We start from the raw sequence: 18,683 nt of genomic DNA, 5'->3' as shown, positions 1-18,683 counted from the left end.
GGGGATTAACCTCACGTCTAACAGATCTACTTTATACAAATGGAACTATACCCCCCTAATAAAGAATTTTCAACGGGATTTGACTAAATGGTCGTCGCTGACACTTTCATGGCTAGGCAGAATAAATGCCATAAAAATGGTCTCTCTCCCAAGGTTTCTATACCTGTTCCGCTCCCTCCCTATCCCAGTCCCCTCGAGAGTAATACGTGATATACACTCAATGGTTTCTAAATTTATATGGCAGGGGAAAAAACCCAGAATCAAACAACAGATTATGTTTATTTACCGAAAAAAAGGAGGATTCTCCTTATCCAATTTCATAAATTATTATAAAGCGGCCCAGATTGCCCAACTAACCAGAGTTTGCTCAACTGTAGATAAGCCTAGATGGGTCCAACTGGAATCATTTCTGTTGAAACCTTGCTCTCTGTCAGGCCTGCTGTCATGATCCCAATGGCAGGGGATCCCAAAAGGACAAGCACAAAAAACAAAACAAGCTCTAGGGTAATGGAAACTGAGCTGACCGCGATCCTGAACCTAAACACACAACTAGCTGTAGCCGGGGAACGTGCCTACGATGATCCTAGACGTCTCGCTCCAGCCGAAGGACTAACTTCCCCTATTAGAAGAAACACAGACCTCTCTTGCCTCCAGAGAACACCCCACAGAGATAGCAGCCCCCCACATGTAATGACGGTGAAATGAGAGGAAAGCACATACGTAGTTATGAAAACAGATTCAGCAAAATGAGGCCCGCTAAAGCTAGATAGCAGAGGATACAAAAGTGAACTGCGCGGTCAGCGAAAAACCCTACAAAAAAACCATCCTGAAATTACTTGAACTCATGTGCCAACTCATGGAACATGAGGAGTAATATCAGCTCACTAGAGCAACCAGCAAAAAGGAATCACATATCTGCAAGCTGGACTAAGACAAAAATTAAGCAAAACGTGGAACAGGAAAATCAAAAACTTAGCTTGTCCTGGAGATTACAGAAGCGGGAAGCAGAGGTAAAAAGACACACTGATTACATTGAAAGCTGGCAAGGAAATGACAAGAAAGCCAGGTAAATAGGAAACTCCCATATCCTGATAGAACAGGTGGACACCAGAGACCGCAGAAAACACAAGTCACCCAGTACCATCTGTAACCACCAGAGGGAGCCCAAAAACAGAATCCACAACAGTACCCCCCCTTGAGGAGGGGTCACCGAACCCTCACGAGAACCACCAGGGTGACCAGGATGAGCCCTATGAAATGCACGGACCAAATCAGCAGCATGAACATCAGAGGCAACCACCCAAGAATTATCCTCCTGACCATAACCCTTCCACTTGACCAAATATTGGAGTTTCCGTCTGGAAACACGAGAATCCAAGATCTTCTCCACAACATACTCCAATTCTCCCTCCACCAGCACCGGAGCAGGCGGTTCAAGCGAAGGAACAACAGGTACCTCATACTTCCGCAACAACGACCGATGGAACACATTATGAATAGCAAACGATGCCGGGAGATCCAAACGAAACGACACAGGGTTAAGAATTTCCAAGATCCTATAGGGACCGATGAACCGAGGCTTGAACTTAGGAGAAGAGACCTTCATAGGAACAAAACGAGAAGACAACCACACCAAGTCCCCAACACGAAGTCGAGGACCCACGCGGCGACGGCGATTAGCAAACTGCTGAGCCCTCTCCTGGGACAACTTCAAATTGTCCACCACATGACTCCAAATCTGATGCAACCTATCCACCACCATGTCCACTCCAGGACAATCAGAAGGCTCCACCTGACCAGAGGAAAAACGAGGATGAAACCCCGAATTACAAAAGAAAGGAGAAACCAAGGTAGCAGAACTAGCCCGATTATTAAGGGCAAATTCGGCAAGCGGCAAAAAGGTAAAACAGTCATCTTGATCAGCAGAAACAAAACACCTTAAATAAGTTTCCAAGGTCTGATTAGTTCGTTCCGTCTGGCCATTCGTCTGAGGATGGAATGCAGACGAAAAGGACAAATCAATGCCCATCTTAGCACAGAACGTCCGCCAAAATCTAGACACAAACTGAGATCCCCTGTCAGAAACGATGTTCTCCGGAATCCCATGCAAACGAACCACGTTCTGAAAAAACAGAGGGACCAACTCAGAGGAGGAAGGTAACTTAGGCAAGGGTACCAGATGAACCATCTTAGAAAAGCGGTCATACACAACCCAGATGACGGACATTTTTTGAGAGACAGGGAGATCCGAAATAAAGTCCATGGAAATGTGCGTCCAAGGCCTCTTCGGGATAGGCAAAGGTGACAACAATCCACTGGCGCGAGAACAGCAAGGCTTAGCCCGAGCGCAAACTTCACAAGACTGCACAAAAGAACGCACATCCCTCGACAAGGAAGGCCACCAAAAAGACCTGGCCACCAAGTCTCTAGTACCAAATATTCCAGGATGACCTGCCAACGCAGAAGAATGGACCTCGGAGATGACTCTGCTGCTCCAATTATCCGGAACAAACAGTCTTTCAGGCGGACAACGATCAGGTTTATCCGCCTGAAACTCCTGCAAAGCACGTCGCAAGTCTGGGGAGACAGCCGACAAAATCACCCCATCCCTAAGGATACCAGTGGGCTCAGAATTTCCAGGGGAGTCAGGCACAAAACTCCTAGAAAGAGCATCCGCCTTCACATTCTTTGAACCTGGCAGGTATGAAACCACAAAATCGAAACGGGAGAAAAACAGTGACCAACGAGCCTGTCTAGGATTCAGACGCTTGGCAGACTCAAGGTAAATCAGATTTTTGTGATCAGTCAAGACCACCACACGATGTCTAGCACCCTCAAGCCAATGACGCCACTCCTCAAATGCCCACTTCATGGCCAAAAGCTCCCGATTACCAACATCATAATTCCGCTCAGTGGGCGAAAACTTTCTAGAAAAGAACGCACATGGCTTCATCACTGAGCAATCGGAGCTTCTCTGCGACAAAACCGCCCCCGCTCCAATCTCGGAAGCATCAACCTCAACCTGAAAAGGAAGCGAAACATCTGGCTGACGCAACACAGGAGCAGAAGAAAACCGGCGCTTAAGTTCCTGAAAGGCCTCCACATGTAATGACGGTGAAATGAGAGGAAAGCACATACGTAGTTATGAAAACAGATTCAGCAAAATGAGGCCCGCTAAAGCTAGATAGCAGAGGATACAAAAGTGAACTGCGCGGTCAGCGAAAAACCCTACAAAAAAACCATCCTGAAATTACTTGAACTCATGTGCCAACTCATGGAACATGAGGAGTAATATCAGCCCACTAGAGCAACCAGCAAAAAGGAATCACATATCTGCAAGCTGGACTAAGACAAAAATTAAGCAAAACGTGGAACAGGAAAATCAAAAACTTAGCTTGTCCTGGAGATTACAGAAGCGGGAAGCAGAGGTAAAAAGACACACTGATTACATTGAAAGCCGGCGAGGAAATGACAAGAAAGCCAGGTAAATAGGAAACTCCCATATCCTGATAGAACAGGTGGACACCAGAGACCGCAGAAAACACAAGTCACCCAGTACCATCTGTAACTACCAGAGGGAGCCCAAAAACAGAATCCACAACAGCCTGCTATGGACTGAAGCTAAACTCCCTAAACATATCGCTGACGTCTCACCCTTCGCGGCTCAGTCACTGCTCCTCTGGAGGAAAGAGAGGTTTAAGAATGAGCTGCAAACTAGGAATACGCCACTAAATTCACTATTTTGCAACCCGGTCTTCCCCCCGGGTCTTGATCCCCAACCCTTTTCCTGGTGGATTCTGGGAGGAATAACTACTATAAAACATCTCTGCTCCCCGTTTAATGTAATCCTATCTAAACAGGAGTTCATTCAAAAGTATGAACCGCCAGTCCGGGAAGCATTCCGTATTAATCAAATCTTTGATTTTGCTAGAAAGTGTGCACCGGGTGGGAGGCCTTTCCGAATCACTGGATTTGAACAGAAATGCTCAAGTGATCCGCTGGGAGGGGGGGGGGGTTATCTCTTACTTATACTCTTCCCTCGCCATTATACAGGAAGAGAAGAAGCTTAGATTTATGCAACAATGGGAGGAGGAGCTGGGGTTTGACATATCGCTAGGAGAATGGCAGAGTTGTTGTAACGCCTTATCAAGAGGCTCCCACCAAGTATCCCTAGTGGAGTCTTCTCTCAGAGTCTTACATAGAACTTACCTAGTCCCTACGAGGCTGCATGCCATATATCCTCAGGTTTCTGATGTTTTAGAGGTTGTGACGCACCTGGAGATATGGGTCACATATGGTGGACCTGCCCGGTGGTGTCTGACCTATGGCGAGAGGTGAAGCTCTTGGTGGAGAGGATGTATGGAAAAGAGATACCAATGAGCCCATTGACCTTCCTCCTGGGATTAAAACCGAAGGGATTATCCAAAAACCTACACAGATTGGTGGTCCTGCTGGGAATGGCGACTAAAATACACATAGCGTCAAAGTGGAGGTCTCCCTCGCTCTCGATTTCTCTTGTCAAAGATAGAATGAACACCATCATGATATACGAGCGCATCCAAGCGACGAGGATTGATAACTGGAACTCTTTTTTTCAAATTTGGTCTCCATGGCTGGAATTACATCCGGACGATCAAGTGAGGTTGGCTCTTACCCTTTCTCCGTGAGTCGTCGATTCTTTTTTGACTCTGTGGTGGTCTGGGGATGCCTGATTGGGCCGGTGATGGTGTCCGACTAATATTTGTTGATATGAGAGAAGTTTGTTTTTTTTTTTTGTAAAATTGTGGAGCCGTTTTATAGTGTTTATGATCTTGAGCTTATCCCCTCTCGTTTCTGTCTTGTCTTTGTCCTGTCTTAATATTATCAACATCTCTAACCCCCAATTACTATACCATGTTATTGTTGATATGTATGTGATTTCTGTACATTCAATACTCCCATGTTGGGAGATCTATGTGATACTTTTCAAATAAAAATTTATTGAAACAAAAAAAACTTATTGCCCATGAGCCGTTTGCCATGTTATGCCGCCATGGACTACCTAAGGATATCTACGGATCAGGCGACACCTTTTATGTCCAAAGGAACTATGCAAGCTGTTCCAGATTAAAGGGAACCTGTCACCCCCCCAGGGCGTTTTTAAGTAAAAGAGCCACCTTCAGCAGCACTAAGGCTGCATTCTGTTGAGGTGGCTCTTATGCTTAGTATCCCTAGGAATGCTAAAATAATCACTCCTATATATTGCCCGCCATCCCTCTCTTGTGTCTAGGAGGTATGTCTTCTCCCCCAGTGTTAACCGCCTCCGAGACATCAATCATCTCCCTCTTGCATCTGTGCGCCGCCTCCTTTGTTCAAAATACATGCCCTGCGCTCTGCCAACATTTCTCGCCTGATGTAAGTTCACGGGCAGCGCCCACGGTGCATGCCCAAGAAATGTTGGCAGAGCGCAGGTGCCGGGCAGGTATTTTGTACACAGGAGGCGGCGCAAAGACGCAAGAGGGAGATGATTGACGTCTCGAAGACGGTTGACACCGGGGGAGAAGACATACCTCCTGGACACAATAGAGGTATGGTGTGCAATTTATAAAAGTGATTATTTGAGCATTCCTAGGGATACTAAGCATAAGAGCCAACTTCACGGAATGCAGCTTTAGTGCTGCTAAAGGTGGCTCTTTTACTTAAAAACGCCCTGGGGGGGTGACAGGTTCCCTTTAAACAGTTGCGCACATCGGTGTACCACCGACAAACCGATGGGTCTAGTGGAAAGGTTTAACAAAACCCTAAAATCTATGTTAAAAAAAGTGGACTCCAAAGATGGAAGGGATTGGGATAGGTTTCTGTTCTATTTAATGTTTGCTGTCTGAAAAGTAGTGCAGTTTTCAATGAGGTTCTCTCCTTTCGAGCTTTTGTACGGTAGACATCCCCGAGGCCTGCTGGATGCAGCCAAAGGGATAAAAAGTGTAATAGAGTACATGGTGAGTATGCAGGACCGAATCGCGGCGGTAAAGGTGCACCTTTTGGATGCCAAAGCAACGCGGAGCCGAGCATATAATAGAAAGGCCACGGTCAGTTCCTTTAAACAAGGTGATAGGGTATTAGATTTAGAGCCCAGTGCAGAAAGTAAGCTCATGGCTAAGTGGCAAGGGCCATAGGAAGTCCGAGAATAGGTTGAGGAAGTGAATTACAGGGTATATCAGCCTGGGAAGAGGAAGCCTGAGCAAAAATATCATGTAAATCTGCTAAAGGCGTGGAAAGACCGGGAATATATGATTACGGATGTGACTCCAGTCATATTGTTAGTGGACTCTCCAACACAGTCCCGGAGAAGGCCTGGAGAGAGGTAAAGATAAGCAATGCTCTCTCTATACAGCAGCGACTAGAGGCTCAGAAATTGGTACAGCAGAATATGGAGGTATTCCCAGAGCTGCCCGGATGAACATCTGTCATCCAACATGACATTGTCACTGAGTCTCAGGCAAGGATAAGAATGAAACATACAGTGTGTCAGAGGCAAGCTATTTTGTATTAGGTCTAAGGAAGTGGACCCTCTGGGTCACGGCCACCCCCTGTACAGGGAGAGTTAGGGACAGGCCCAAGGAGGGTGAAGCCGCAACTGCCGGAGCCAAAGGGACGACTGTAGTTAGAGCTCAGAGAGAACGACAGGCAGCGGGGAGACGGGACTAGTGAAGTGACTAAAATGGCGAAGGCAGCAAAGACAGGGTACTAACCGATAAGATGCTGGTACTCGAGAGACGGAGACAACGGAGCCTTTGGACTGGCTGGGTACGGCTGGAACACAGGTCTGGCAAGATATGACAGGAACGTAGAGCTGGCAGGAACACAGGACCGGCAGAACAAGGCAGGAGCACAGGACAGGCAGGATACAGCAGGAACACAGGACTGGCAGGACACGGCAGGAACACAGGACTTGGCAGGATACGGCAGGAACACGGGACTGGCAGGACACGGCAGGAACACAGGACTTGGCAGGATACGGCAGGAACACGGGACTGGCAGAACACGGCAGGAACACGGGACTGGCAGGACACGGCAGGAACACAGGACTTGGCAGGATAAGGCAGGAACACGGGACAGGCAGGGTACGGCAGGAACACAGGACTTGGCAGGATACGGCAGGAACACAGGACTTGGCAGGATACGGCAGGAACACGGGACAGGCATGAGACAGCAAACAGAGGACGTAAAGGACACTGCGGAGATAACACGGATCAGAGCCAAGGAACCTAAGGAATTACTGGTGGTTAAACCAGCAAACGCAATAGACGCAAAGGCGTCTAAGCAGGGCAGGCACTGGGAAGAAGTACCCGATGGGCGCCACCATATTGGAGGCGGAGCCGCCGGGTCACGACCTCCCAGCAGCCCCAGCGACGAAAGGAGCGCATCGGCGCATGCGCGAAGCACAGGAGGGACGAGCGCCGGCAAAGCAGGAAGACAGAGAAGAGGAGAGAGCATTGGGAGCACGCCGGCCGGACAGGTAAGTATGAAAAGGCGGCATAACAGTACCCCCTCTCTTACCCCCCCTCCTCTCTTTAAAACTGGAAAGGAATTTTTTTAAGATCACAGGAGCGTTGATGTTCTCTAGGGGTTCCCAGGATCTCTCCTCGGGACCAAAGCCCTTCCAATCGATTAAGTAGTAAGCCTTACCCTTGACAAATTTCCTAGCAAGGATATCCTTAACCTCAAAAGCAGCATCGGAAGAAATAGGAAAATGAGAATGCGACGGAGCAGAATGAAAATGATTAAAAATTGCGGGTTTGAGAAGTGAAACATGAAAAGAGTTAGGAATACGTAACGAGGAGGGCAACTTCAACTTATAGGCTACATCATTAATTTGGCTAGAAATCTCAAAGGGACCGATGTAACGTGGGACAAATTTTTGAGAGGGAATCTTGAGTCTGATGTAACGAGAGGATAACCAGACTTTGTCACCAGGACGATACGGAGGAACATCTAAACGCTTTTTATCAGCATACTTTTTCATTCTGAAACTTGCTCTCTGAAGCGCCTCCTTAGCCTCCTGCCAAATTTTGGAGAATTCCACAGACAAGGAATCTGCCGCCGGTACACCTGAGGTGGGGGAAACAGGGAGAGGAATGCCGGGATGTAGCCCAAAAACAATGAAAAAAGGAGATTTAGACGAAGATTCGCTAGTATGGTTATTATAGGCAAATTCCGCCCAAGGAAGAAGAGACACCCAGTCATCATGATGAGCATTAGTAAAATGGCGAAGATAGGATGTAAGAATTTGATTCACCCGCTCCACTTGTCCGTTAGACTGTGGATGGTATGCAGAAGAAAAATTTAGCAATACCTTCATAAGTCCTCACAGAGCTCTCCAGAAACGGGAGGTAAACTGAACACCACGATTGGACATGATATGCTGAGGGAATCCATGAAGCTGAAATATTTGAAGAAGAAAGACCTTTGCTAGCTCAGGAGCAGAAGGTAAACCAGGTAGAGAGATGAAGTGAGCCATTTTGGAGAATCTATCCACCACCACCAAAATTACAGTACAATTCGAAGATTTTGGCAAATCGGTGATGAAATCCATAGCAATGTGACTCCAGGGAACCGAGGGCACAGGAAGTGGATGAAGAGGTCCAGTAGGAAGCTGTCGAGGAACTTTGTTTCTAGCACATGAAGAGCAAGAGGCAACGAAATCTAGAACATCTTGCCGAAGTGAAGGCCACCAGTAATGGCGAGAAATCAGGGTGAGAGTCTTCTTGCCCCCAACATGACCAGCGAATTGGGAAGAATGACCCCAACGCAAAACTTTCAGTTTGTCACGATTGGATACGAAGGTCTTTCCCGGGAGTGTAGTGATCACTTTCAGAGGGGCCAACGTGACAATCTTAGCCGGATCAAGAATATGTGCTGGTCTCTCCTCTTCATCCTGAGATTGAAAAGACCTTGACAGAGCGTCAGCTTTAATGTTCTTATTCCTGGGTCGGAAATGCAACTCAAAATCGAAACATCCAAAAAACAAAGACCATCTGGCTTGTCGGGGGTTAAGCCTCTGAGCGGACTGGACATAGGACAGATTCTTGTGATCTGTAAAAATAACAAAAGGATGTACAGCCCCTTCCAGGAGGTACCGCCACTCCTCTAGAGCCAACTTTATGGCCAGTAATTCCTTGTCACCTATGGAATAGTTTCGTTCCGGAGGAGAGAAAGCTTTGGAGAAAAACCCACAAGTGACTAAACGACCCGAGATAGACCTCTGAAGTAAGACCGCTCCTGCTCCAATAGAGGATGCATCAACTTCAAGGATAAACGGTTTGTTGGAATCAGGTCGATGGAGTACTGGTGCAGAAGCAAACTCTTGCTTTAGAGTTTGGAAAGCAGCTTCGGCCTCAGCAGACCAGAGATTAGAGTTTGCCCCTTTGCGGATCAGAGCAGAAATTGGTTTGGTCAAAGAAGAAAAATGAGGGATAAACTGTCTATAGTAGTTGGCGAAGCCTAGGAACCGCTGAATAGCCTTCTCTCCTGAAGGACGTGGCCAATTAAGAACGGCCGACACTTTCTCAGGATCCATCTTCAGAGACAATATAACCCAGGAAAGGTACCGAGGACTGTTCGAAGACACATTTCTCTATCTTTGCGAAAAGATTATTCTGTCTTAACTGTAGTAAAACTTGACGAACATCACGCCGATGAGTAGACAAATCTGGGGAGAAGATGAGGATGTCATCCAAATAGACTACGACTCTGGTATAGAGGCAATCACGAAAGATATAATTGACGAAATCTTGGAATACCGCAGGAGCATTGCAAAGTCCAAAAGGCATTACCAAATACTCGTAGTGACCGTCCCGAGTGTTGAATGCGGTTTTCCACTCGTCCCCCGCACGGATACAGATCAAATTGTAGGCTCCTCGGAGGTCCAGTTTGGTAAAAATTTGTGCTCCCCTCAGGCGGTCGAAGAGTTCAGAAATAAGAGGCAAAGGGAATTTATTCTTCACAGTGATGTTATTTAACCCTCTGTAGTCAATACACGGACGAAGGGTACCATCCTTCTTTTTCACAAAATAAGAAACCAGCCCCAGCAGGAGAAGAAGATTTTCGAATGAAACCTTTGGAAAGATTCTCTTGAATGTACTCCGACATAGCTTGAGTCTCTGCCGGCGACAGAGGATAAATTCTTCCTCTAGGAGGAGTGGTACCAGGTACAAGGTCTATGGGACAATCGTAGGGACGATGTAGTGGAAGAGTATCTGCCTCCTTTTTGTCAAAAACATCCGCAAAGGAGGCATAAACAGAGGGCAACCCGGAGGGAATGGGAATAGGACTGGGGACACCAACAGGATGCACCGGCAACAGACAACGAGCCTGACAAGAATCCCCCCAGCGAAGAATGTTGCCCCTATGCCAATCTAAAAATGGTTCGTGGACCCGTAGCCACAGAAAACCGAGAAGAATGGGATGAGAAATATTGGCTAAAACAAAAAACGAGATTCGCTCCCTGTGAAGAGCCCCTATTTGAAGCTCAACTACCTGAGTGACTTGAGTAACAGTCTCTTGCAGAGGTCTTCCATCTAAGGAAGCTAGAAAAAGAGGATTCTCTAAAAACTTAACGGGGACAGAGAACTTAATAACCTCCTCTAATCTAATAAAATTTCCCGCAGCACCGGAGTCCACATAGGCCTCAAGAGAAATGCGCTTATCATGAGCGTGTAACAAAACTGGCAGAGTGAGGGGTAGAGAGGTTTCACATGCACCTAGGGAGGCCTCTCTTACCTGACCTAGGTGGAGGAGTTTTCCGGACGTTCAGGGCAGGCTCGAAGAAGATGAGAGGAGCTCCCACAGTAAAAACAGAGACCCTGGGCGCGTCTCTCCTTCCTTCATTGTTCGGAGAGTTTTATGCGATCCACTTGCATTAGTTCAGGAGCAGAGACCGAAGCAGAAGCTCTAGGCCGTGGACTGGGAGGTCTACGAGAGGGTATGGAAGAGCGAGGGAATCTTCTCTCCCGAGCTCGCTCCTGAAAGCGAAGGTCAATGTGAGTAGCCAAGGCAATTAAATCCTCCAAGTTAGTTGGAGTATCACGACCTGCCAATTCATCTTTAATATGACTAGAAAGCCCCCGCCAAAATGCCCCTACTAATGCCTCATTATTCCAACCCAAGTCTGAAGATAAAGTCCGAAACTGAATAGCGTATTGCCCCACCGTCAAGGAGCCCTGCAGTAAATTGAACAAAGCCTCAGTAGTTAAGGCCAAGCGACCCGACTCGTCAAAAACCTGACGAAAGGTCTCCAAGAATGGTGTGAGCTGAAAAACCACTGGATCATCCCGCTCCCAAAGAGGATTTACCCAGGCTAAAGCATCTCCCTCTAAATGGGAAACAATGAAAGCCACCTTGGCCCGATCCGTAGGATACTGCATGGGAAGGAGCTCAAAATGAAGACGGCACTGATTGAGAAATCCCCGACATTGTTTGGGATCTCCGTTATAGCGAGGAGGTTTGGCCAAACGGGGAGTGGGATGAGGAGCAAAAGCTGGGGAAGAAACGGACGAAGCAGACTGGAGAGAAAGTAGACGACTATCTACTGAAGCCATATACCCCAGAATTTGGGACTGAGCGTCGCGCTGCTGAGCCAGTTCTTGTTGTAAACCGGCCAGCTGAGAGGCATTCCCCGGGTCGGAGATCTGGAGGGCTGAGAGACGGGAGTCCATAGACTTCATGAAAGACATCATACGGGATTGGTTCTCCCGCAGAAAAAGCTCTTTCTGCGCAGCTGAAGCTCCAGTGGGATCCATGGCCTTTGCGTACTATTAGGTCTAAGGAAGTGGACCCTCTGGGTCACGGCTTCAGAGCCCCCGAGGACGAGTGGACCAGATGAAGCCACCCCCTGTACAGGGAGAGTTAGGGACAGGACCAAGGAAGGTGAAGCCGCAACTGCCGGAGCCAAAGGGACGACTGTAGTTAGAGCTCAGAGAGAATGACAGGCAGCGGGGAGACGGGACTAGTGAAGTGACTAAAATGGCGAAGGCAGCAAAGACAGGGTACTAACTGATAAGATGCTGGTACTCGAGAGACGGAGACAATGGAGCCTTTGGACTGGCTGGGTACGGCTGGAACACAGGTCTGGCAAGATATGACAGGAACGTAGAGCTGGCAGGAACGCAGGACCGGCAGAACAAGGCAGGAGCACAGGACAGGCAGGATACAGCAGGAACATGGGACTGGCAGGACACGGCAGGAACACAGGACTTGGCAGGATACGGCAGGAACACGGGACTGGCAGGACACGGCAGGAAAGCAGGACTTTGAAGGATACGGCAGGAACACGGGACTGGCAGGACACGGCAGGAACACGGGACTGGCAGGACACGGCAGGAACACAGGACTTGGCAGGATACGGCAGGAACACGGGACAGGCAGGGTACGGCAGGAACACAGGACTTGGCAGGATACGGCAGGAACACGGGACAGGCAGGAGACAGCAAACAGAGGACGTAAAGGACACTGCGGAGATAACACGGATCAGAGCCAAGGAACCTAAGGAATTGCTGGCAGTTAAACCAGCAAACGCAATAGACGCAAAAGCGTCTAAGCAGGGCAGGCGCTGGGAAGAAGTACCCGACGGGCGCCGCCATATTGGAGGCGGAGCCGCCGGGTCACGACCTCCCAGCAGCCCCAGCGACAAAAGGAGCGCATCGGCGCATGCGCGAAGCACAGGAGGGACGAGCACCGGCAAAGCAGGAAGACAGAGAAGAGGAGGGAGCATCGGGAGCGCGCCGGCCGGACAGGTAAGTATGAAAAGGCGGCGTAACATTTTGGCTGAGGTGAAACAAATGTTCCAGGCTAGGAGTTATTGAGTAGTCCAGGAGTGGCTGAGCTATCCTCCATATACGGATTCTGAAGCCGGACGCATCGTTACAATTTTGTAACAATTTACGAAAACTGAATGAAGTGTAAAAATATGCACAAGGTGATTGAGAGACTGGGGCAGATCCAGTACTTCACGATGCCCAATCTGATCAAGGGTTACTGGCAGGTTCCTTTGACAGAGTCAGTAAAAGAAAAGACCGCCTTCATAACACCGAATGGTCTCTAGGACTATGTCCTCTTACCTTTTGGATTACATGAGGCCCTAACCACATTCCAAAGGCTGATGTATATAGTTTTAGAGCCACATCAAAAGTGTGCGTCGGCGTGTTTGCATGATATTATCATCTTTAGTACCGATTGAAAAAATGCATCAACTGGCCTAGATATTTGTGGCACTTCCACAAGTTAATTAAACTTGCAAGAATAGGGAAGCTAAAGCCAAAGGTACAAAAATCTTTAAGTCTTTATTAACATAAATATATGTTTTTAGATAGGTGCTTAGTCAGATACTATTTATATGTTTATGAACTATTTCTTAGATATCTCATATACTGTCTATTTGGGTGCAAGAGCCACTTGGTTTTATATATGATGATGTCACGGGGGTGCCGATCAGATGGGATAGGGAGCCCCTAGCAAATGTTGCAATCGATATAGATTGTGGCATTTAAAGAGTTAAACAGCCGACGGAGGTGCAGGCAGCACTCCTAGCAGGGACAGCCAGGTCTCGGCTGTCACGTGAGCAGAGGTCACTGGGACAATCGCATGGGCAAAACAACCTTTAGTGGTTACTACTCACTTGGTCGGTTTTCTGTAGGAATCTCCTCTTTACACCGCTCATTACCTCTCACATATGTCTCTGTAATATTAATATGCGTCAGATCTTCAGCCTGAAACAAATATATTAAAAGTCACAGACAGATGGAGAAGGTCACATCTATGATCAGCTCTAATCCTGCCATCTCCACTGTTCTCATTACACAAGTATAAAACATATAATACTGGTGGAGAAAACAAGACTGAGCACAAGACCGTCTACACATCATAGATCTCATGACACCTTTTTTCATCTACCTGATGATCCTGAGGAACATTGGGATCTTCTTGTTCACAGTCCTGTGGTAGAACATGATGGGGACAACTCTTACTGGATAGAACTGGAGGAAACACATACAGGGACTGAAATAATTCTTTGCACATATCATCATAGGCTGTGTGTATTTTGTCCTGTCTATTACCAGGTGATCTGAGGGGCTGGGGAACCTCCAACATGATGTTCTTGTACACATCTTTGTGTTCTTCTAAATACTCCCACTCTTCCATTGAGAAATAGACGGTGACATCCTGACACCTTATAGGAACCTGACACATACAATGATACAGTCATTCCACAATTCCTTCATAGCGTTACTGTATAATGTCCCAGCATTAACAGTAGTGTCACCTTTCCAGTCAGCAGCTCAATCATCTTGTAGGTGAGGTCTAAAATCTTCTGGTCATTGATGTCCTCATGTCTCAGGGATCTTCCCCATCCCTCAGACACAGCAGCCCGACAGCGCTCACTAGAAGTTTTCTTCACTACTTTGTAATCCTGGTTATGGAGAGACACATTAATAAATCTCACTACAGACATTTCCAGAGTCCTCACCTCTCCAGTTCTGTCCATCTGTTATTCCCATAGATAAGAATGATGTAATGTGACATCATCAGAATCTCTCACCTCTCCAGTAAGCCGCAAGAGGATCTCTAGGGTGAGTTGTAATAGCCTTTCTCCCACGTTTTTCTTGTCCAAATCCATCCTTGAAGAGTAAATTAGAAACAAAATTCTAAATAAATGTTACATGTACGCCGCTAGATTCAGATAGGGGCGGAACAGGTCTCATTAATTCTTTGGAACTCTGGGGGAACCGTTACTGAGGACAACCATGCACTGCAGGTTCCACAGGCACAAGATGGATCCATTTGCTCACACAAATACAATTGATCGAGTCCTCATGAACATGAACAGTGTAGTTTAATGTCACAGCACATTCAGTACAATTCAAGTCTCTTAAGCACAGGCTTCATAACATTACAGCTGCTTCTTAGAGGCGCATTGACTGACAGTCTCTTTTGATTGCACAGATCAAGACTCTTTACAAAGGCACAGTAGTACACAGCATTCCTTCTAGCACAGTGTAATAGAAGAGGGGGGAGGGTTTGCTGAGGGAGATTATCCATGTGACACAATTTCCTAAGAGTACCTATCTTCCGGCTCCTGATAGATTTTCTCAACTAGGAGTCCAAGTGTTAGCCCAGCTCCACTCTGTAATGGAATCCCTGTGTCCCTTATGGTTCACTTGCCTGAAGGTTTTTGAGACATATCACTGACACACAACACTCATCCCTTGGCTGCTGCCAGAACAGTAAACAAATTTCCCACAATCCCCCTTGGGCTCTGGTAACCACTCCTTGTCTCCTGTGATTGTGTTAAGCCCTTTAGATGCTGGATGCTTTTGAAGCACAGCATTTAGCACTACTTCTGCATGTCACATATAGAAGATCTCCACTGAGAAGAATCAGTAGTGTAGAGACCTGAATGCAAAGAAAATAAGGCCTATGTAATGTCAAAGAATCCCATGTAATAATACAATTACTGGAGATAACAAGGGGAAACATATGAGGAGATATAATTTGTAGATTTTCTATTCTTTTGTATCATACAGATTGGAACATCAGTTGAATTGATGACCAAGTCATCTCATCTATGTTTCTAATCGCTGTCAATGATGGCCATTGCTTTGGCAACTAATTGGCCACAAGTATCATAAGTTTGTTGGGACTGACCAGGAAATACAGAGACTGATGGAGGACTCAAGCAGTGGTAGTACGGAATCATTAATGTGTTACTATCTTTACTACATTCTATTTTTTTCCTGACATCTACTAATAAAACCCATATATTTTAGGCAACACAACAGAGAAAAAAAACCAAACGATCAAGCTAGAATGCAAGAGCGCTAATGCAGAGAGAAAAAAATGTGTCCCCATATTGTATCAAGATCGCTATTCGTGCATGTGCCCTGGGCCTCAGATAATGTCAGGATGTCTATAATAGTGCCCCGTACTGGTGCATGCATAGTACGAGTCCATCGATGCTGAGCACATGCCTCCTCTGTCATCACAATAGTCAGTTGCTCGGAGGAAGCGCCCACGCAGCGTAGCAAAGGATAAGATATTGCTGCAGTTTACAAATAATAAGCCACAGCGGGAACCAACAAATGTCACAGCAGGTGCGATATTAACACTTCTAAGGGAAAACATATAATGCAAGAGATTCATAAGTTACTGCAGATATTTAATAGCTTATTAAGAGCTAAAATAGATATCAAATAGAATCAATATATATAGCTACAATCTCTCTGCAAAAGCCCAAAATAGGCAGATTAGTATAATGTAGTTACATATATCAGTCAGTGCAATATTGGAGGAACGAGTGTGTGGAATAAAAACTGGGACTTACAGAACAGTAGATATCTATTACCTGTGGTATACATAAAGTATATATTTGTGGTATGTCTGTTATTGTAGTATAAAGCTGCATTATCAATTTTACCACACATAGGACACTAAAAAAAAATTAAAATCCCAAATTGCAGGTTTTTGTTCAACTCCAAATAGAAAGCGATCAAAAAAAATGTAATGTGCCCAAAAATGGTACCAATAAAAACAACAACATCGTCCCGCAAAACACAAAGCCTCATATAACTCTGTTTGCCAAAATATGGAAAAATTATAGCTCGCAAAATATGGCGATGCAAAAACTATTTTTTGCAAAAAGAAAAAATGTCTTTTAGTGTGAGGCAGCAGCCAAACATAAAAGCCCGATATGAATCTGGTATCACTGTAATCGCACCAACCCGAGGAATAAAGTCGCCTAATCACTTATACCGCACGAGGAACAGCGTTAAAAAAAAATAAAACCAATTATTTACCTGCTGTTGATTTGTTCATTCTGCCTCCCAAAGATTGCTCGCAGTAAGGTTCGGCTCACATTAATCCTGCGCTCTACACTGAGCACTTACACTGGGGTTTCCGTGTAAATCTCTGAAATATGTGATTCAGACGGAACCTCTGGCGGAAGATACCCTTTAATGAGGCAGATGGAGGCACTGTGAACGCCGTCTGACCTGTGATCCAGCGGTGTCCATCTTTTTAGGATTGCATAAAAGTACAGTTAGCCACAGTTTTGTGCACTTCTGAAAAGAAGGATACCGCTGAACAGAGGCTAGATGGAGTCCAGAGTAAGTCTGCTGCCGCCTCATCATTGTGAATGGATCCCTCTGGGGTTTCATCTGAATCACGTCACTCAGAGATTTCGATGGAAACCCCAAAGTAAGTGCTCAGTGTAAAGCGCAGGATAAATGTGATCCCAAATGTTATGTAAAATATTCCTAACAAAAGCTTCAACTCAATCCATGAAAAAAGCAAGTCCCCACTAAAGTCTGTCATGTGTTAATGGAAATATAGGGGACTTCCACATTACTGGTAGCACAAAGGCCTGGAAAAGTTAAATAGCTCCTCACCCTGCAAGAGAAATTTAGCAAATTCTGCGCTCCCAAATCCAAATTCCCCCCTCCATTTGAAGCCACAGTGTACCTAAACCACATAAAGTGTCCACATGTTTGTGGCATTTCTATAGCGATGACAACCCGCCTAATTTACGGGTGCGTGTCTCCGGAAGTATGAGCTGGGCATAACGTACTGGTCACTACAACGGCAGTTTGCAATTTTCACTCAGCAACATCCACTGCTGCTTGTTTCTGAAAAACACCCATGAAGTCAAAATCATCGCTACACCTGTAATTAATTTCCCAAAGTTGTATAATTTCCAAGATGGGGTCACTTGAGGGTTGGATTCTGCTCTTCTAGCAATTAGGGGCTCAGTATATGCAAACTATTCTAGGAAAATCTGAGCTCTATGAGGCAAATAGCGCTCCTTCCCTCCCGAGTCTCGCCGTGTGGCTAAGCAGTACTGTACAGTACTATACAGTCACATTTGGGGTATTGTGTGAAAATGCAAAATCTGGGGCTAAAACAAAATTGTGTTGGTAAAAATGTACAGTAATTATTTTTCTGCACTGCACAATAGTATAAAATTCTGTGACATGCCCGTGGTGTCAATATGATCACTGCACCCGTAGATGAAATTGTTAAGAGGTGTAGATTGTAAAATGAGGACACTTATGGGGGTTCTACTATGCTGGCACCTCATGGGATCTCCTAGTGGGTCATGGCAACCTCAAACCACAACAGAAAAATATTTACTTTAATATGGCGTGCCTTCCTTTTTGAGATTTGCACTGAGCCTGAAAAGTATTTCCAGATTATATATAGTGTATTGGCCCCCTTGGGAAAAAAGGGACCTCAGTTTGTTGTACAAAAAATTCTCCTATTAGCCATTAGAAAAATAAAAAAATAGGGCTAAAACAACATTTTTGTGGTACGAATGTAATTTATTCTTTCTTCACCACTCAATAGTAAACAAATCTTGTGAGGCACATGTGGGGTTAATATGATCACTGCTCAACTAGATTCATTGGGGGGGTGCAGTTTGTAAAATTACTTCACATAAAGGGAGTTTATGTTGTTCTGGCACCTCAGGGGCTCTGCCAATGTGACATCGCACCCTCAAACCATTGCAGTAAAATCTGGTGATTCTTCCCTTCTGAGCTTTGCACTGTGCCTCAAAAGTAGTTTTCCCCACATATGGAATATTGGCTTACTCAGGAGAAATTTCATGGTGCAATTTCTCTTGTCACCCTTATGAAAATGCAAAATGGAGGGCTCTA

General features: G+C 46.0%; 1 protein-coding gene across 1 annotated transcript in view; it reads right to left on the bottom strand.

Moving 5' to 3' along the window:
* LOC138663792 (oocyte zinc finger protein XlCOF22-like) overlaps positions 1-18,683 on the bottom strand; it is a 46,603-nt gene that overhangs the window by 14,335 nt on the left and 13,585 nt on the right. The window contains exons 2-6 of the mRNA XM_069750130.1: positions 14,573-14,651; positions 14,297-14,443; positions 14,091-14,214; positions 13,927-14,009; positions 13,652-13,742 (exon numbers count right to left, since the gene is read on the bottom strand). Coding sequence (XP_069606231.1) covers positions 13,652-13,742; positions 13,927-14,009; positions 14,091-14,214; positions 14,297-14,443; positions 14,573-14,650 — 523 coding nt within the window. The 5' untranslated portion in view covers position 14,651. The remainder of the gene's footprint in view (positions 1-13,651; positions 13,743-13,926; positions 14,010-14,090; positions 14,215-14,296; positions 14,444-14,572; positions 14,652-18,683) is intronic.

Source organism: Ranitomeya imitator, chromosome 2, assembly GCF_032444005.1.
Source record: "Ranitomeya imitator isolate aRanImi1 chromosome 2, aRanImi1.pri, whole genome shotgun sequence".
NCBI lineage: Eukaryota > Metazoa > Chordata > Amphibia > Anura > Dendrobatidae > Ranitomeya > Ranitomeya imitator.
The sequence above is the reverse complement of the archived record's forward strand: the minus strand, read 5'-3'. Positions and strand labels throughout refer to the sequence as shown.